This window comes from Prosopis cineraria, unplaced genomic scaffold (genome assembly GCF_029017545.1).
Source record: "Prosopis cineraria cultivar Desert tree isolate PC_DT_omini unplaced genomic scaffold, ASM2901754v1 PC12, whole genome shotgun sequence".
Lineage (NCBI taxonomy): Eukaryota > Viridiplantae > Streptophyta > Magnoliopsida > Fabales > Fabaceae > Prosopis > Prosopis cineraria.
Genome location: NW_026555343.1, coordinates 37,165,000 through 37,186,289, shown reverse-complemented (window position 1 = coordinate 37,186,289; position 21,290 = coordinate 37,165,000). Strand labels below are relative to the sequence as shown.

The 21,290-nt window shown below is 33.3% G+C and overlaps 1 protein-coding gene and 1 pseudogene across 2 annotated transcripts; one reads left to right on the top strand and one right to left on the bottom strand.

The window, feature by feature from the left end:
- Positions 1-1,214: 1,214 nt before the first annotated feature.
- LOC129287670 (kinesin-like protein KIN-13B) lies at positions 1,215-6,911 on the bottom strand. Of its 2 annotated transcripts, none has more exons than XM_054923893.1 (12): positions 6,493-6,911; positions 5,989-6,204; positions 5,373-5,561; positions 5,066-5,167; positions 4,487-4,564; positions 4,311-4,392; positions 3,715-3,874; positions 3,329-3,631; positions 2,827-3,045; positions 2,320-2,671; positions 2,176-2,241; positions 1,215-1,760 (listed from the first exon to the last, which is right to left on the bottom strand). In XM_054923893.1, exons 1-12 carry the CDS (start codon positions 6,655-6,657, stop codon positions 1,581-1,583), a joined length of 2,112 nt encoding a protein of 703 aa, XP_054779868.1. In that variant the 5' UTR covers positions 6,658-6,911; the 3' UTR covers positions 1,215-1,580. The 2 variants fall into 2 exon arrangements, with proteins under 2 accessions (XP_054779868.1, XP_054779869.1); XM_054923894.1 differs by having other exon boundaries at positions 1,215-1,676.
- A 131-nt stretch (positions 6,912-7,042) lies between these two features.
- LOC129289311 (chalcone synthase 2-like) lies at positions 7,043-10,670 on the top strand (annotated as a pseudogene).
- The last annotated feature ends 10,620 nt before the right edge of the window (positions 10,671-21,290 follow it).

Here is a 21,290-nt window from a genome sequence, read left to right as displayed (position 1 = left end):
TTATTCTAGGAAAAATAAAAAATTCTAGTCAATTTATATCCTAAAATCTTTCTATTATTATATATTATATATGTAAACTACTATCATGCGTTTTGAGACTAGGATAAATATCATAAATTGGATGCTAACCCTATTCTAACATAAAATTGATGAGTATGATACATAAAAATTGGGTAAGATAGGGGCTTATTATTATTCGTACTTCAAACTACTCAGTAACGATTTATAAATGACAAGTATAAGGAGTATTTGTTTGTTTTTGTTTTTTCTTTTTCCCCTCTAGAATTCTAATATACAATTATCAATTTTTTTTTTGGCATGGATATAAGGTTTTCTAAACTAATCCATATTGATTACATTAAAGCTAACCGATATGAACATTAATTATAAATGGAGTTTAGTTTGATTTTTTTTTTTTAACAAAACCAATTGATTTGTCTTGGTTCAAAGGTTTGCTTTTATAAACTTGAACCAAATTAAAACAAATCTTATTATAATTATAATATATTTTTTATAAATTTGTCTAATTTTTTTTTTCTCTTTCTAAAGCTTAATTATTTGTAAATCATTAGTAAAAACATGTTACAATTAGCTAAATATTATCTATAATTATTAATGATAATTTTATAATTAACAGTTTTAAAAATCATATATTGGTTTTAAATTGTTCAACATGCTAATTAATTATTAAAAAAAATATTCTTTTATACTTGAAATTTTTTCATTGCAAATAACTAATAGTTAAAAATTATTAATGAATATGAACATATATTAATGATTATTAAAAAGATCTCCAAAAATAAATTAAATTTGATCTAAACATGAACCAAAACCAAACTGAATTAAATAAAAAACTAAATAAGCCCCAAACATTAGTAAACTGAATGATTTGTGAAAGAAAAACCTAACCAAATCAAATCTGTAAACATCTTTGGATAACACTTCCATTCCATTCAAAAAAAAATCCAAGGAAAAAAGAAACATTCTTCAATTTTTTTTTAATTCATCATCAAATCACGTGTGCTTACATTAACAAGTCCTACATAATATCTTCAATCATGTTAAATGTTGAAAACTAACACTGCTGCGACAACTTATTGGTCTTGCTTCTTTGATTTTGGGTTATGGGGTACGTTATCACGTGATTCCTTTCGTTCCATAACATGGAAAACTTACTAGTTGCACCATAAAATTATGATTCCTATCCCTCCACCTTTAACAACGCAACCCGGGATATTTATGACCAAAAGACTGGTAGTTTCCCATGTGTGTAATACATTAATAATCAACTGCAGAGTCAGCAGTAAATTAAATTTAATAAGAGCTACATTGGTATTTATGGGGATCTTTATACAAGCAAGCCTGGTAAACCAACACATGCCTGTGTGCTCAGAAGGGAAAGGAGAAAAATGAATGCTCCAGATTCTAATCCCCGAGGAAAAAGTAGGAATCAGAATAATGAATCAACAAGCAGATTCCTACAATATATGCCAGATTCAGATAAACTTTAATTGAATCACAGAATGCATGCACTCAGACTCAGAAATATAGCCGTTGCAGACTGAGTTTTTTATTGATATTTAGTAGCCACCAGATGAAACCAAAACTTTATGCTCCTTCAAGCGTCTTTGGAAATGAGTTAAACGGGTTTGCAACTGCAGGATGCCAGCAGCTTTCTGAGATAGAATGGCATTTAGTCTTACTATATAATCATCAAGATGATTTCCTGGTTGATCTGCTTCAACCAAGAGATTCATCTCCTGCATCAATAGCAAAAAAGTAATTCAAAAAGTTACATGAAACTAATATCTTGTGTTACTGTACATTCATTATTCAAGTACTGTTCATCTCTCCATTTTTTTTGGGGGGGGGTGGGGGGGTAGTGTTCACATTTCTTATTAATACCCATGCATTTGCACAGTCCAGGACTTCTCTAGTTTAAAAGTAGAAAAGCTATAAACTTTCAAGAATGCATTTTTCTGCTCAGGAAATACATCGTTTTTCCTGGAATGCAAAAACAGATTCAGGAAAATAACCAGGTCTCTGACTTTAATGGCAAGTCAAAGACCAAGATCCATTTGGGTGGCTCAATTTCAAAGTTTGAGATACTTGCATCGACCATAGAAATAATAATAAAACATGTTTCGAGATTAGTAGATCCTATCAGCCAAATACCTCTTTAACAATATTCATAGTCTCCTCTACTTGTTTCCGATGAGCATTTACAAGGTCCTCCTCTTCCTGAAATGATGAAACATCCCACAAATTACAATGAAATTATATTTTGTAAGTACGTAAACCGTTCTCTCAATATCTCACCTTTAAGAGAGCATTCAAATCATCGTCTGAATGTGCAACCTTAGGTTCAGCTTTTGGGAGGTCATTCCGTCTTATCTGAGTCTGACCATTGGGCTTCTTCAGTTTGTCATCTGTGGTACCGTGTGGCTCTATCTTTCCATTTTTTTTCCATGATGGTTTCACCTGATCATAATACTCTTCAGATGGACTAAATTCATCTCCATCATCTTCTTCAGGCCAGGTATCTGCGGTGCGATCCTCAAAAGTTGATGCAGTAATTGAAGATAAGGGAACAGTAGTAGATTCTTTGGGATTAAAATTTGTAGATGAAACATCCTTCTTAGTGTTGTTCCCTTTTGACAGGCTTTTCACCCTGGATATTCATTCAATTTGTAACATACATACACAACCATGAGTTTTATGTTGTTTTATGCGCATTAATAGTGGTATATGCGTGAATGTGTGATGCAGCCATGCAAGAATAAAGGAGGAAACATGATTAATCAAAATTAAGAAACTCAGTTTTACCTGTCAGCGTATCTTAATGTATTTAGAGTATGTTCACAACAACCAGAGCTTGGTGATATGCATGAGATCATAACAGTGCGGGAGTTACCGACAAATGAATCCCTCAAAACTTCAGTTAGTTTACTGCCTCGGAAAGGAATGTGTCCCTGGTCGTTATCAAGAGCTCTTATGCATTCTTTCAGGGCAAGTAAGCTCTTATTGATTTCAGCGCCTTCTATCCTGCATCACATAATTTGGAACAGCCAATGAAGCAAACAAATTCCTTAATAAAGTTAAGAGGAATGAATTAAGAATGTAAACTTATGAACCGGGTAAAATAATAGAATCTAAAATCTGAGGATAAACACATAAATTGGACAAAAAGAGTACATCGTTATACCAAAGTTGGCCGCATGTAGAGCCGTACTATCTAAATTTTTGTACAAGAAATTGGCTTCACAATTACTCAACTACGCAATGATGCAAATTCACCTTATACTCTTTCAAACTCCTTGGAGCATACCTTGTCTGCTTGTCATTATCAGTAGTATCTGCTCCACGTTCACTTCCAGCAAGATCTATGAAGGAGAGCTTGCCAACAAGACGGGGAGGCTTGGATTCATTGCCATCAGCTGACCTCTTGATAGCTAGTTGAAGTATTGCATGTGACCGTGAAGATTCCTCATTTGCACCAGTAGTGCCTGTACTTCTCGTGGAATTTCCTTTCTCAATCAATTCCTTGATGGTCTCTACATCGGCAACTCTGTACTCTTGCAAACCCACAATGCAAACTTGCTGCTTACCATCCTCCCTCATGCAAAGCTTTCTGCGTTACAATTTCCAATTTTAACTTGCAATTTCATAAAACAGAGAGGTGCTAGCAAAAGTAGGAAAGGTTGAATAACTCACTTTCGATCATTAAGGAGATCAAAAAGCTTCCCACCATATATTTCAAAGAAACTCACAAATAACTGAAATCCCTGGTTCTTGTAAGTATGTTGCATCAATCTCAAGATGTCCTTTGATGCTTTAAGTGGTAGTGGCTTCATTGTATAAGTCTTCCCACTTCCTAGAAAAGCAGAAAATGGTGTTTTGCTGTTCAATTTTACATAACTAGTAGCACAAGTAAGCCATCAAAGTTACCCTAGCACACAATGAAAGGCCATAGCAGAATATAGATTTACTTTACAGAATTATAGCAGATTTCCTTTGGGTCTTTGAACCAACTAGTGTAGAGATAATGAAAACATTTTGGGGGTATCTATAATTCTATTTCACGGTACCATGCTTAACAAGATACAAACCATCAAAAAGTCAAGAACAGAACTGTGCATTATAAAGATTAAAGAAGTATATATAATGAAAAGGACAGAATTTTTATTCCTATGACCACTCTTTTTTGGGGGGAATCAAATTTAAAAGTCCAAAAAGTCACTTCTCAAATAGTCATACTCTTTGTGAAGCATTTTATAGCTACTAAATCAAATTCAAAAGGCTGTTATCACCTGTCTGTCCATATGCAAAGCAAGTAGCCTTAGTGCGTTGAAAGATTATTGGAACTATGGGTTCCACTGTTTCACTATAAACCTAAGGAAACATAAAAGGGACCAAAAGTAACAACTGTTAGGCACTTATCTTGTCTATTCATTAATTTCAAAAGAACAGCTAACTAAGTAGTCACCTCATCGTTTGTGACCTCTTCATCCAGGACAGCATCAAATACAAATTCGTGCTTCTCAACATACTGAGTTAGGTCAACCTGTAAAGTATTGAGATTTTAAAAATTTGAAAATAAACCAATTACCACATGATCATACCAAAATCTTTTAATCACTTGATAGTGTGAACATAACTGCACATAGTTGTCAACACTGGAGGAGATTTGTAAGTTTGGAATATGTTGTAAACTGCCAAAGCAATTCATGACTTGTATTTTTAGCCTGATACTACTCTTAGTAAGGCTTTGTACAAATTAAAATGAGCATACAGATTATTACATTCTGCAGCATGAATAGCACAACTTATCATATGCATATTATATCCTACAATTTGGCCATTTCTACCATATCAAGTCACACGTCAATTTCAGCAAGAAAGATTTACTGTTACAAGATATGTTTGGCAGGGAGATCAATTATGAGTTTTCCGATTCTAATAATTAATCTTACGTTTTTTCAAGCTTAGGGATAAGTATACCAAATGGAAACCACAAATATTAATCAAATTAATGTTATATTTGTCTTTTGACTATTGAACTTACCTTAAGTTTAGTCTCATGTACTGTCAGACAATTGGAATTTGTCTCTATGATGTCTTCCTCATTTTTTGCAATTTCCTTCTTGTTAAGTGGCCTCTTGCGAACCTGCATTAAGATAGAACATGCAAACCTTATCAATAAACTTCAAGAAATACTATTAACAGTTTGGAAAAAAAAATTAATTGATTTTATTATTTATGATGCTACATTGAAATTTAAATAAAGTCTATGCATGCAAAACCAAGGATCATGTCTATAGTTTCTGAAAAATTCTAGTAGTTGATGAATTGAGATGTGGAAGAGAACATACCACAACTTTAATTTTTGCCACAGAACTGGATTTCTCTTTGTCTGCAGAAAAACTTTTGAGGAGATTGTTTTCTGCAACACGAGCTCTGCCAGTCTGTTTGCCAGAAATGTAAGGTTCACAGTCATCAAAGCTTTTATCCTGGACAGGCCGATACGCAGAAGTACCATCATACACATTGGATACTGGCATCTGCCACAACAAACAATAAATATATCAATAAAACTTAGTCATGTTTTCCCACACCAACAAACAAGGAGAAAATAGAAGACTAACCATCCTAGTTTAAAACCAAAAATTTAACTTACATGAGTGATTAAAGATTTAATTTTACTGCCATAGTTAAGTATTTAATTACATTGCCATAACATAGAGATTCAAAAATCAACAAATGCCTTGATTTCTCATATTACAATAACACAAAAAAGTTTTTAAAAATATTTAAACCAGGATAAATGTACAAAATTTGCATTCCAGGATATTTTTGAGGCTTATAGAACAGACTTTTTGTGAGGCCTAAAACATTAATTAGCATAACCAACTTCAAGAAATCGTAATTGTCCAATTATATAGCCCAGAAATCAAATCCATGTTGTTTGATAAATGTAAAGGTACTAACTTCAGGAAGAAGCTCCGTATCAAATGAATGGAGATCCAACAGCCCAGGGCTGAAATCACTGGGTGAATCTTCACCATACTTTTTCTGACTAGAAGCCTGATAATTGCCCGGAGGTGTGGAGGGCTCCATATAATACTCATTCACTCCATTGAAGCTCTTATGCGCATTCCTTAGCATTCTGTTTCCCTGCCCTCCCCCTCCGTAGAAGTTGTAGTCCTGTTCACATTTCCAATATTAAGAAAGACGGGTAAGTTTCATAGACAAGATTCTTAGGATCATCTAGTCAGTTAAATAGAAAACCCCCTACCCACTGTTAGTTGATAACCAGTAGACGGTACTACTACTCACATTCACATTACAGTATACGGAGAAAAAACATAAGAGCCAAGCTATCCTGCCTAGCCCAGGTGAACATTATTGGTTTTGGGGGGGGGGGATTTCCCAAGCATTTAGTGGAAATGGAACGGATAAACAGAAATAGGACATGACGTTAAAGATCAAAACCTGAAGTGGAGGAATGGGATTTCCGGAGGTTTGCAAGTGTTGGAGACCAGCCGATTGAAGCCACCTCCCATTGGACGAGCTGTCCATGAAGTTATCGGAGTACTGACGCTGGTGATGCACTCCCGTCGCAGCAGATCTCAGCCCCTGTCTCCCAGCTCCGTTCATTTCCGTCCGTCCTTCTTCCTCTCGCGGAAGCCACTGGACAAGATCAATCCTTTCACACTATCCCCAGTTCCCAACCCTATAAAACTCAAAATCCAGCTCCGATCAGACCCGATCGGGAGTAACACAATGCTTCATCAAAAAATAAGAAGCAGAAGCAGAAGGAAGAGAAAGTAGAAGACTAAAAGTACAGTACAGTGGTGGGTGTGGAGTGGAACCGAAGATAAAGAAGTGTAATGAGGAATGAATGAAGGCTTTGAAATTTGGCTTGAAGAAAGAAGGTGGACGGTGGTGGTAGGGAAAGGAGGTGGTTTGGCACGTGCGAAGGAGGTGGTGGGTCCCTATGGTTAATTTGAACTTGTCCTATCATCGTCGCCCACCGCTGCACATGGTGGGGTCAACGTTGGGTTTTCGGTCACTTCAGCTTTTATCGTTGCGCGCTTGGCTTCGCATTCAAATTCCTGGCATCCTCGCGGCTGATGCCACGTGTCATGATCTCGGACGGCTTTTCTTTTGTTCGTTTCAAAGGGAGCGCAACATAATAGTGAAATTTGCGGCGCGGTTCCATACCCGTGTTGGGAGTATTGGGCCCACAGGGCCATGCTTTCCGGCCTTTAACCTTTTGAAGGGAAAAAATAATTTATAAGAATACTGGACCGACTTTTTATTTGTTTACAATTTTAAACATTTTTTAAAAAAAAGTCTTGAGCAAAAGATCAAGTTTTGAGGGATGAAAAACGGAATAATGAAGCCCATTGAATGGTGGGCTTGAATAGTATATTTGGGCCTCATTTATGTCTATAAGATGAGTCCATATAATGAGAGGGACGGAAAAAATTATGTTGAAATAAATTATTAAAAAACTAGAATGGAAATTAAAATGCAGGAAAAATAGGTTGTGAGAGAGTAGGAGAAGAGGACAGAGGGTAGATAGAAGAAATTTTGGTTGTTGAAGACTCAACTGTGATTTTTAAAAGCATAAGCACCTCCTGTTAGCTTCTAATCACGTGTCATAAGGAAATCCAAATTAAAATTAATTGGGCTTTTAGAAAATTACCTAAACAATGTAAATGGATTTTCATAATCACTTGGATGAATTTTAACAAGATTATATGGGCTTTTATCATTATGTTATGTTTGGATGTATATAGTTTGAATTTAAACTAAATCTATTATTTAAATAATTAAAAATATGTAAATTTAAATTTGACTCAAATCTAAATCTACATCCTACCACAATCACTTTTTAATTTAAAATTGTTTTTAAATTTTTAATATTTTAAATTTTTATGTAAGTTTTTCTCTTCCGTTGAGTTCGTTCATCAACTTCATTGCCTTTAGCCAACTTTCATTGGGACCCGACCGCCGGCACTAACTGAGATTAACTTGCCAACATCGACATGATGAGATTAAATGGCTGATGTTCAAATTGTCTTTAAATTTAAATAGAGAATTTAAAATTTAAAATTTTTACCTAAAATTCAAACAAATGACTTTAATATTATAATTTAAAAATTTTTATATCATTCAAATAAAAAAATTATAATTTATAAATTTTAAATATGAGATTTTAAATTCAAATATTTAATTTAAATTCACTCATAACTTAAATAAAATTGTATTTGATAAGCCGGTTGGCATGTTTAAAATGAAATCGTAATGTCCATAGATTCTAACAAATATAGGCAACGATAACATTCTGTCTTCGAATACCTTGTAAAACTCATCCCGTCTCAAATCGACTTTCGAGTTTCATCTCGCCTGCCAAAGCAACGCAAACTCATTAAGCCCACCAATTTTATCTAATATATGGGATGAGATTTTTCATGTTAAGTCAAGTCAATTTACACCTAACATCCTACGAGTAAAGAGTAGTGCAAGTTAAAAAAGAAGAAGAACAGCACGGAGATCGAGTACAGTAGGAGGGTGTTTGTTGGACATTATTAGTAGAAAACTTGGAAAACGCAATTGAAATTGAGGTAACACTTTCCTATACAGCGTGAAGATGCGGAGAAAATCAGATCAGTTCTATTTCAAGAGACATGTTAGCTACATTTCAAGAGTCGTGTTAGCTACATCCAATTAAGGAAATGCGAGATGAAATTAAAATTAGTCGACTTTAAGTAATTCAAATTATGAATGATTAGTGATCATTGTTTGGCATGTATTTGATCCACAACTTTAAATCAATTACTCCCTCCAACCTTTTATTATATGATACTTTTAACCATTTCACATATTTTAAAAAAAATTAAATTTTTTTTTCTTGATATCATAAAAAATGATATATAATTTTATTTTTGCTTTTGACTTTAAATAATAATATAATTATATTAAATATCTTCATACTGATCAAGAAATGATAAAATTAAAAAACATAATTTAATTATTATAAGTTATCCTATATTTTAAACTAAAAACTATTTCTAAAATGTATGTTATAAATAGGTTGAATGGAGTATTGTGCAACCCAAGATGTCAAGTTCAAGGAGATTACATACTAGTAATTCAGAAGGTATTGCACTTAATATAACTAATGTCCAAGTGCGACTCATCTTCGTTAATGCACCCTCACTCACGATCCCTATCTAGTTCGCTCACGGTCCCTCAAACCTGCCCATAATGCCCCTGAACCTCTAGCTATATATACACAAACAAGCACACACGCCCACCCCCACATATATCCTCCTTTTTTGCTTCAATTCAAGATCACGGTCACCGTCGACGAGATCCGCATCTCCCAACGATCTCGTGGAGCAGCCACCATCTTGGCCACGGCACCGCCACTCCGACCAACTATGTCAATCAGGCTGATTATCCTGACTACTACTTCCGCACCACCAACAGCGAGCACATGACCCACCTCAAACAAAAATTCAAACGCATTTGTAATTGCGTCTCTCATCCCTTGTGTCTTTCATTAATTTTACTGACTGTGATATCTGCTCGTTAGAGAGGCCCATTTGGTTTGGTGTGATGAATTAATATGATTATATTTGTTCTCTCAAGTGAAAGGACTATGATCAAGAAGCGTTACATGCACTTGACTGAGGAGTTTCTGAAAGCGAGTCAAAACATGTGTGCTTACATGGCTTCTTCACTCGACGTCCGCCAAGATGTAGTGGTGGTGGAGGTGCCTAAGCTTGGAAAACAAGCTACCCTCAAGGCTATCGTAGAATGGGGATAGCCGAAGTCTAAGATCACCCACCTCATTTACTGCACTACCTCCGGCGTCGATATGCCCGGCCCCGATTATTGGCTCACAGAGCTTCTCGGCCTCCAACCTTCCGTCAAACGTCTCATGATGTACCAACAGGGCTGCTTTGCTGGCAGTACCGTCCTCCGTCTTGCCAAGGACTTGGCTAAGAACAACAAAGGCGCGTGTTCTTGTTGTTTGCTCGGAGATCACTGCCATCTTTTTCCGTGGGCCCACTGAGACCCACATTGACTCCCTGGTGGGCCAAGCCTTGTTCGGCGACGGTGCTGCTGCTGTCATCGTCGGTGCTGACCCTGACACCTCCGTGGAGCAACCAATTTTCGAGCTGGTATCTGCAATGCAAACCATCTTGCTTAACTCCGACAACGCCATGAAACTACACCTTCACGAGGCAGGTCTCACTTTCCACTTGTAGAAAGACGTGCCGGATATAATCTCAAAGAACATCGAGGATTACTTCGCGGAAGCATTGGCGCCGATAGGCATCAATGACTGTAACTCCATTTTCTGGATCGCCTACCTGGGTGGACAAGCCACTCTAGATCAAGTGGAGATGAAGCTTGGATTGGAGAAGGAGAAGCTGCAAGAATCGAGGCAAATTCTTAGCGAGTATGGGAACCTCACAAGTGCATGTGTTCTATTCATAATGGATGGAATGAGGAAGAAATCAATAAGCGAAGGAAAAGCCAACACAGGAGAAGGACATGAATGGGGAGTGTTGTTGGGGTTCGGACCAGGCATAACGGTGGAGACAGTGGTGTTTCACAGTGTTCCAGTGGAGGCAGATCATCAGAGATAATTAAATGTGGTAATTAAGGTTTGGTTAATTTGATTATGGAGTCAACTGGAAAGGGTGAGTAGGGCAAGCAAGGGAAGAAGAAATAAGGAACAAAAATCGGTGCAACACGTCATATATGTATAACTATCTATATATCCATGCATGTGTGTCTTTATATGTAGTGTAGTGGCTCCGTTGGGGTGAGTGGGTGCTTTGGAAAAAATTATAAGTGGGGCATATAAAATTTACAAATTTACATCTTCTATTTTAATATTTTACCCCCTTTGAACTAAACAAAAAATAGTTAAATTTAAAAACTTATTAAATATATAATATTTTAATGATTTAAATAAAATATGAAGAATATATTTATAATAAAAGACCATATCAACTTATTCAATATAATTTTTAAAATAAAATGAATGATAAATTTATTTATGTTATTATAATTTTAATCCTAGTATAGTTATTACTATTTTTTAAAAAATAATAATTTTTTATTAAATTAGTCTGTACAATAAATCATAAAAAATAACGTCTATTGTTATCCTACATTAATCGAGCGAATATATGCATGCACGTGTGACCTTGTACATATTAAGATGTAGCCAGTTCATTGCGCACATCTACTTTGCCTTCCCCGCAAGCAAAGTTAGTTGACATTACCACCGTATATACATACATAGGCTAATTAATATGGCCGTGTTTGTCCCACTTGTTTATTTCATTGGAATTTACTTTACTCATGTAGAGACCCATTTGATCTAGTTTGATTAATATAATTAATTATTTGTTCTCTCGTGTGAAATATCCACGATCAAAACATGTGCACATATAATTATATGATAACTGGTGATCACACAGGTGCAATGATTGATGGACATGTTGGTGCTGCACAGTGGTCGTTCCCGTGGAGGCATGCTTGTAATTAACTAGAGATAATTACAAGTGGCCAATTAAGATTCAGTTAATTATAGAGTTAATTGGATATGGTAATTATTGACCAAGTGCGTATGAGCAGAAGAAATGAGGAAAAATGGATCAGCGTGGAAATTATCTATCCGTCCAACTTTATATAGTATTTTAATTTCAATGGTAGTTTTGATGTTAATATTTATTATAAATTGATATTATTCCTAATATCTCATTCATCTAAGGATTGATAAATAATTTTGTTAATGGAATATTATTTATTATTTTTATATATTGAAATAATCAAGATAATTGATCGTGTTTATTACTGTAACGTATTGTTTATAATGTTCGCTTAATAAATATAATAATTTTTTAGCAACTTTATAGCCTTTTCTTTTTACTATTTTCTTAAAAAAATAAATTGTCCTTGTATAATAGTATTGTTATGCTATTAATAAGAATTGTAAATTCTATCTAAATCAATTGTTTATTTTTCATATATCACTCATTCATTTTTCATACATCAGTCATTCATATCACCAAAAATAATAATATTATTTTAATCAGTTCTTTAATTTCATTTCTGTCTTTGTGCAGTGAATTTTATAATTTTAAGAGGTATGACTGAAATTAAGTCAAGTCAAGGGAGTCTCACTGAAATTTTTCCATTCAAGATTCAAGTTTGCTCTTGCAATGTTGGAGTATTTATTTATTCTTGCAAGCTATGCTCTCTGATTTTTTTTTTTAATAAAACCCATGACATAAGTCGTGCAAAACGCAATAAATTAAATTAGATTAGATTAGAGATGAGAAAGGTCCAACCTCTAAGAGGTGAATTATGTATGTGTTGAGCGTCTCACGATCAACATGATGAGATGTGATGAAAAGTGAAAATTTAGTTACGTATATGAATAAATATTTGATCCTTTTAATGGAGCTGAAAAGAGAATAATTTGGAGAGAACTCGTTATAGATGACTGTTAGGGTCTCAATAAGTGAACACTTTAATTTTGAGATAACTCTCACTTTGACAAATAGCGTTGAGTCCTTTTAAAATGCCTAGGAGTTCTGTTGCCGCCCTTGCATGCTAGCTGTGATCTGTATGTGCTCGATTTATATGAGATGAAAAGTGGTGTTTAGGGAATCACATTTAAAAAAAAAAATTGAAACGTAGAAGCATCCTGCTGTTTATCTACTAGCGAGTGTTTTGGGGGGCTTTCAACGAATTGAATGAAATATCTTAATTTTTCAATGATTAACATGACTATTTATTCGCCATTCAATATATAATGAATACCAAAAAAATGTCACCCTGCTCTCTATGACTACACCAGTTCTTTTTAAACTAAAATTTCATGTTAAATATTATGGATTAGTTATTACTTCTTGAATCAAGAAAAATTTTAAGCTTTATTAATTCTGAGTTAAATGACAAATCTACCTAAAGTATTTCTTAAAGTATAACTAGTATCCTTAAATATTTAAAGGTGTAATGTTATCCTTGATGTTTTAAAAATGGTGCAATGCTGCCTTGAACTAATAAATCCAAACATTTGACCGTTAGTTGACTTGACTTGCTTAAGTGGCAGGTGTCATCCACCTCACTTTAAAAAAAAAAAAAACAAAGCATATTCAATTCCTCTTCTCCCCTTCACTTCATCTTTTGCTGACTGCCGCAGCCAAAGAGGAAAGTTGGAAGGTAGGATGGAGAGGGAGGGTTTTGAGAGAAAAAGAACTAAAGAATCAAGCAATATCTATTATCAAGGTTCAAGTTGTTAAAACTAGAATTAAATAAAAATTCAAAAAAAAAAAAACAACCCACAAGAGTGCTTAATAAAGAATAAGCACTGCTGTATATACCTTTAGAAGCGCTTTATTTTTAAGCCCTCCTACATATTTTAACCTTTAGGAGCACTTTTTAAAAAGCGCTCCTAAAGGATGATGTAAGATAACCTTTTGGAACACTCATCATATAAGCACTTTTAAATGTTAAAACTAACTTTTTTTTTTAATTTTTTAATACAACATTTAAGAGTGCTTGTAATATAAACATTCCTAAACATATACCTTAATTTTTTTTATTTTTTAATCCATCCTATAGGGGTGCTTATCTTATAAGCACTACTAAAGGTTAACACTAATTTTTTTTAATATAACCTTTTTGAGCATTTTATTCAAGAGCGTTCCTAAATAATTTTTTTATTAATATATAAGAACGCTCACTTTTTAAGCGCTCCTATAGAATGCATATATCGAAGCACTTTTTTATATAAGCATTCTTGTATCTTTTGCCTACAGTGTCCCTTTGATTCCTCTTCTCCCCTTCATTTATCAAGATTAAAAAAGCACTCTTATATCTTCTGCCTATAGTGTCCCTTTGATTCCTTTTTTCCCCCTTCATTCATCAAGATTTGAAAGATGAAGGAAAGGCGTTGGAGTTCCTCTTCTCCCCTTTACTTGTCTTCTCTCTTTCTCTAGCCATAATTCCTCTTGGGGCACAATTCTAGGCATGCTAGAGTACTAAAACTCATTGTGGGTAAGCATGATGATATTGCCATGCCATTGCCGCCACAACTCTAGTCCTCCCCTCAATCTTACTATCTCTATCTCACGCTCACGCTCTTCCTCTTCTCATCTCCATTAGCCATCTCTAGTCTCCCTATCAGTGCCATTACGTCTCTAGTTATGTTCGATCTTTACTCATCTTTAATTTGCTCTCAAATTTTGATATGAATATAGGTACTTGATAACACAAAGCAAAGACGGTGAGTGAATGCAAAAATGTGTCTTTTATTTTCTATTGTACTTCCCTATAACGGTCACTATGTTCTTCCAAAAAAATACTATGTCATCGACAAAGGAAGTGAATCACATACACTGTCAAGGCCTCGATAATTGTGAAGGAAGTGAAGTTTTTTGGCATTATTGATGGCGGCAATGAAACATTGATAGAGAGATCCTATGAAGAAGTAGTTGGAACCCATTTCAAATAGAGATTGATTTTTGTATTCACACGATTGCATCTCTCTTTGATTTCATTTTGGTCATTGTAAGTTCTAGTACATTATCTTTGTTTTTGTGAGTTTTGATTTTACACATGACTTATAGGGTTTGTGGTGATCCCCTCTCATTCTTGAATTATGACTCTTTGATTTATAAATGATTTTCGACAAAAAAAAAATCTAAATGTTTCAATTGTTCTAGTGTCTATGAATGCTAAGCAATTACTCTAGGTTTGATGAGATTAGGAGGTGAAGATTCAACGTCGATGAACAAATGCCACTCCTCTACTTTTCCAACAAATTGGGCTACAATAGAGTGAGGTGGAAGCAACAAGGCTGCCACCTAAGCAAGGTCGAGTCAACTATAATAATCAAATGTTTGGATCCATTAGTTCATAGCAACATCGCACCATTTTTAAAACATCAAGGACAACATACTTAAAGATACCAATTGCACTTTAGGAAATACTTTAGGGGCAGATTTGCCCTTTAAGCCTTAATTTTGTTTAAGCACTTAACAAGTTTTCAACTTTACCTCTATTAAGATACACATATCATCTGATATACCAATACTTTTATTTTTAAAAATATAGAATATGATACATTTCTTATAGTACATACGTACATACATTATAAAAACATTAAAAATATAATTTAATAATTTAGAAAATATTCAAATCAATGTACATGTGCATTCTTTTATAGTAATGCCAAGCAAAACATAATCATTAATTATATTTTTATTCTCTATCTATCTAAATGCTTGCCACCTAAATCCTTAGTAATAAGTATAGTATCAATATATTTTTCCTCCTTGACCATCATCTGAAAAAAGATAACTTCTACTCCTTTCATTAAAAAATATAAAGCATTTTTAACTGAATCTCACCTCCAATAAAGTAGTTATTTACTTTTTAATTAACCTATTTTTTTATATTTACCCCTATTAAATACCTTATAATAAATACAAAGTCATTGTCAATAGGGGCACTTTTGAAAAAAAGATAATGATTACACCTTGAAAGACTAAAAATACCTCACATTTTTGAATATCCAACTCTTCAAAAAATACTTTATATTTTTGAACGGAGGGAGTATATCTGGTTCATTCTACTCTTCAAGCCCTACTTGCAACTTGCTTGAGGTTTTCATAATTAAGAAAAATGTAATTTTATTATTTTATTATATCTAAATTTTTTTAAGAAAAATCTAATCTTTAATTTTAAAATAAAATAAAAAATATAATAGTAATAAAAATTTTAATATTGCAATCTTTAATAAAATTTAATTTCCTAAAAATTTCCTTATAAAGTATTGGTTTGAAGTATCAATTCGCAATATTAAAGTATTGGATATGTAGCAAAATTAAATTTTTAAAATTTAAAAATAATATTTCAATACTTTATGGATATGTTTCAAAAAAGTATTAGCAAGTATGTGGTAACATCCCGAAATTTTAAGACTCGGATTTATAAAAATAAAATAAAATAAAATATCTATAATTAAATTAAAATTTAGAATAATTTGATAGAGGTTCAGAGTTTGAATTTTACTAAGCAAAAGTTTAGTTTTATTTGATTTTTAACTATGGAAAAAATTACCAAAGTTGACCCGGGCTTTTGTGCAATAATAAAAAATATTGGGCCATTTCTTGTAATTTTCTCCAAACTTTTAGATCAGCTTTTATAAGAGGAAAAACAGACCAGAAACACAGAAAAGAAAACAAGGAAAGGAAAGGAAACACGTGAGAGAGAGAGAGAGGAAGAAAGAAAGGAGAAAGAGAGGGAGTTAGGCTCGGATCTAGGAGTCTTTGCAACTGTTGCGAGCTCGGCTACACGATAGGTAAACTCCCTACTTCAATCTTCTTCTCTTTCTCTTGATTTTCTTCAATTTTTGGAAGAGGAGATTTTTGAATTTTGATCCCAAAGGCTTTATTCTTGTAAGCTTTTGTTTCTTTGGATCCTAGGGAGTATATTTTGAGTTTCTATATAGTGATCTAATATTTTGAGTGGATAATTGGATGAAAAGAGGTGTTTTGGGCACAAATTAAACCCTGAGAAATTGGGTTTTTTCTCTTCAATGGTTTAAGTTTATTGATTTAGTTATAATTTTGCTATTTGAGCCCAATAAGATTTAAATTAAGGTTTGGTTTTCATTATAAGGGCTAATGATGAAAGTTGGTGACACTAAGTGAAGGTTTTTAATTGATAAAAAATTATATAAATTGAAAATTAGCCTAATGGTGGCTAATAAATGGTTTTGGTGGTTAAGTGATATTATGTGAATGGTTGGTTTAATATATGGACTATTGGGATGGATTATGGCTCATAGACCCAAGTTGTGTGGTATGAGTTATAGTCTTTATTAATGCTACTTGACATGATAAGTGATGTGGATCACTTATATGTTGTAGGGATTGTTGGTGGAAATTGTTTGGAAGTTAAGGAACAAGCCAAGTTCTATTTTGTACAAAAGGAACCCTTTTGGTACCAAAGTGTTGAGGTAACAGGAGAAATTTTATATTTTCTATTACTCTGTTTTAGCTATTTTTAAATAAATATTACTAGCTATCATGCATTATATGTTTTAAAAGATTAAATGTGCTTTATAAGGGGTTATGGGGTACTACTTTGATTATAGTGCAAATATATTTTTTTAATTGTTTAATAACAATGTTTTATAGAAACGAGATTTATAAATGTTATACTACTTTAGAGTGTTGAATGGTCAATACTCAGGAAAGATAGACAAGAGTAAAAGGCATGATCTTGGTGGGAGTTCACCAATGAGAAGGTGTGGATTTTTGATATTTATGGCACACTGTCAGTACTCAGTGTTGTCTTACGTATTGTGGGCTCAGTGCACTAAAGTGGTTAGTGTATTGAGTGTTCGACACCTCTCAGTGGGGGAGGGAATCTGACATATGAAGTGTGAGGTTTAGTGCCTAGGCCAAGGTAGCCCTCACATGGAGAGTAAGTCAGGTTGGCTCTGGGAGGGAGTTAGCTTTGACTGCTCAGGATTCACGTCGAAGGGGCATAGGCGGTTCAGTGGATTAGATCATGCCTTAGACTATGTTTTGTGCCTGTGAAGGTACAAGTAGGTATAAGATTTACCTGCGAGTTAAAGAGTGACAGAGGGCATTCTATTGGTCATAAAAGGCCATACCGGCCTAGGTCATGCATTCATACATTTTAAATGGCTAAATTATATACTATGTTGAATTTATTATTCATTTATTTAATTATGACTTACTTTGTAATAATCAATGTAGATTTCTCTGTTATTGAGACTGTGGTTGTCTCACCCCTTTCTTTTCAATATTTTCAGGTCTAGGTGAAGGATCCAGTGGTGGACGGGGAAAAGAGCAAAGTTAGGGGTTTGCTTGTGATTTGTAAAGAACTGCAACCCCTTTTTTTTGAGCAAATATATTGTAATGTATTTAAGATTAGGGTGCCAGTAGGATATGATTATGTATGTATGTGTGAATATGTGTGGATTGTGTGCTTGTGTATGAATTTTTGTCTGTTTGCAGACTTGTGGCTAGGAAACTTGGTTATGGTATGTGGTTTTGATGGATTTACTTAGTAGACCAAGTTTCTATTACAAGCAGATATTTATTTTGATATATATGTGATTTTATAAGCAAATGCAAAGTGGTTGCATTGCAAATGATGTGCTATGAGTAAACATATACCTTGGATAGAGAGAGTGGATGCGTGGGCCCCACAAGGAGCTCTGAGCCAAGTGAAAATGTTTAGCATATGTATTTATATAAATACATGGTATTTAGATTGATTTGTGACTACCCTTGTATGATTTGTGCATTTTGGGGGGTTTAGGGTCCATTTTGGGAAATGGCACCCGGGTCGTCAAATTTTGATGTATGGGGATTTTCCATCATTTGAATGTTTTATCACGTGTTTTTAGTCTTATTTGACGTGTCCAAAGTGTTCCCACAGGTTTGTGATCATTAGGATGAGATTTGGATAATTTTGAAAATGGTTTTTACCAAAAAGCTGTACTTTTGCATCCGGGTGTCCAAATCTTAATCCGACCGTTGGATTTCTCTAAAATTTGGGTCAGAAGTAAAACCTTTTATAAGCTTCGTGTGGGCTTTGGAATCACGTCGATCGGATATTAGACGGAGAAACGACGCACTTCAAAATTTGGTCTGGAGGTGCTGTCATGACAGCATTAAATTGCTGTCATGACAGCTACAGTGTTGATTTTGTAACCTGTACAAAATTTAATTCATCCGTTGGATCTTTTCAAAATTTAGTATTCTACTAGTATTCTTTAAAAGCGATATATGGGCTTTGGAATCACTCCGATCGGAGGTCAGATGATGAAATGGTGCACTCCGGAAATTGGTCCGGAAGTGCTGTCATGACAGCTTTTGACAGCAAAAATAATCAAATTTTTAACATGTCTAATTTTAAATCCGACCGTTGGATCTTTTTGAAATTTGGTATACTTATAGTACTCTTTGAATGTGACATGTGAGCTTTAAAATTACTTCGATCAGAGCTCGAATGACGAAACGGTGCTTTCTGGAAGTTGGCCCAGGAGGAGGGCTGTCATGACAGCAAATTTAATGCTGTCATGACTGTATCTTTTTATTTCACTTTCGTCTAGCTTGCTTCCGCGTGCTATAGGTAAAACCTATAAATTTTTTTTAAAAGGCTTGAAATATTTACTTTGCAATTGTGTATTTGCTTAGTGATTTAAATGGTTTGTTTCCTAAGTTGGTTTTAGGATTAATTCCTTAACCACACTTAGTTTATTTGAATTGTGTGATTTTTGGATAACACTCGGGGCAAGTGTTACATATGTACTAATATGGATACATGAAGCAATTTAAAGTATTGATTATTTATAGAATATACATACTTTAAAGATAAAAATATCTAGTATTTAATAACCATCCCAACAATTAACAAGGACAAAAGGCGAAAGATGAATATAACAATTATTAAAATGCCTTATAAAAAAGATCAAAGTAAATAATATCTCTTCACCTCATAAATAGGACCTAAGAAGTACTTGTCATCAAGGTTGTCAAACTCAAAGTTTAAATAAATTCATAATGGGGATGTAAATTCAAATTGTAAACTCATAAGATAATGATTCTATTAGAATCCCTTTAGCTCAAGGTTAAGTCAGTTGAGAGTGCCTACCTCATAGTTAGATGAAGCTCAACATAGATGGTTCTGTACAAGACCATTTTGGACGTGTGGGGTATGGAGGGTTATTTCATGATGAAAAAGGGATACGGGTGGCTAGTTATATGTGCAATTTAGGACATTATTCTCCATTAGAGGTTGAATTATGGAGCATTTATCATGAATTTAAGGTTGCAAAAGATATGAATCTCAAGAATCTTATTATAGAGAGTGATTCAACAACTACTTGTTAACTTCTTCAATCCTTCCTTGATTGTTAACTTCTTCAATCCTTCCTTGACTCAGGACAATCGGATTCTTGGCAACTCAGGCATGGTATCAAGTTTCTTAATCCTAATGTTGATGTTGTAGTTAAGCATGTTTTCAAAGAAGGCAATAGACGTGCAAATTGGCTTGCAGAGAAGAGTGTGGACTAGCTTGACAACTGCTTTACTCTTGAGATGCCTCTAAGGGAGCTTGTTTCTTTATTATATCAAGATTCCATAAGGGTTTTGGTCCCTTGTTTTGTGTCTTAGTTTTCTAGTTGTTTGGACTTTGCCCTCCTAAAAAAATAATTAAAAAAAACATGATTAACTAATTAAATATAAAATATGACTATAATTTGATTTAAGGATGTTTCAAAATCTAGATCTTAAAATTAAATCTATCTACATTGATAAATTATCACACTCAACATATTAATTTCAAAACATAGGGCAACTTATTTTTGTATTTCTTTTTTGTCAATATTAGCTTTTATTTTTTGAGTTTTATTTTTCTTTAAACCAAATTTCACCCCTTCTATGAATTGAGTTTTATACTGTGTATATTAATTAACTCACTCAACTCGATAAAAAATTAATAAGTTTAGCAAGTTTAATTGAGTCACTCGCAAGTTTAATTGAGTTTGTATTTAATCTAAATTCATGAGAGAGTTAATATGATTTTATAAGTTAAAAAATGTAAAAATAATAAACTTCAAAAGTCAATTCACGAGTTTAATCAAATTTTCTTCTAATTTGAGTTTTCAGTGAGTTGATATAATTTTATAAATTAAAAATATAAAAATCAAAAAAATCAAAACATTAACTTAAGAGTTTAATGATAATATTTGTTATGTTGATCCTTGCCTCTCCTAATTTTATTTGTTAGTCACATTCATTCTACAGGAGGTCTTCTTTGTTCTTAATGTAAATCATTCTCCCTTTTTTTATCAATTTTTGACATACGATTTCCAAAATATCCTCTTGTAAATTTAAAAGAAGGCCCAATATTTTAATTTTTAAAAAGAGTTACATGTTTAATAACTCTTTTTTAAATTTAAGAATAAATATGTAATGTAATTTAATTTAAAAGAATGATAGTTAAATTTTAAAATATTAAATTAATATCAATTAAGTATTTAACAAATTTTTTTAAAAAATAAATTAAAAATATTAATTTAAATTATTATAAATTCAAGAGGTTTAATTATAAATGAGCTTTTAAATATCAAATATAATTTTTAGAGTATAAAAAAATTATTGTAACTATTTAAATTAATATTTATAATTTATTTTATT

Excerpts from the sequence above, each read along its gene's own strand:
- LOC129287670 (XM_054923893.1), bottom strand. The coding sequence starts at position 6,657 with ATGAACGGAGCTGGGAGACAGGGGCTGAGATCTGCTGCGACGGGAGTG. Across the intron at positions 5,562-5,988 it reads ATACGGAGCTTCTTCCTGAA|ATGCCAGTATCCAATGTGTA; the intron begins GTTAGTACCTTT and ends TTGTTGTGGCAG. Across the intron at positions 1,761-2,175 it reads CTATGAATATTGTTAAAGAG|GAGATGAATCTCTTGGTTGA; the intron begins GTATTTGGCTGA and ends CTATTGATGCAG.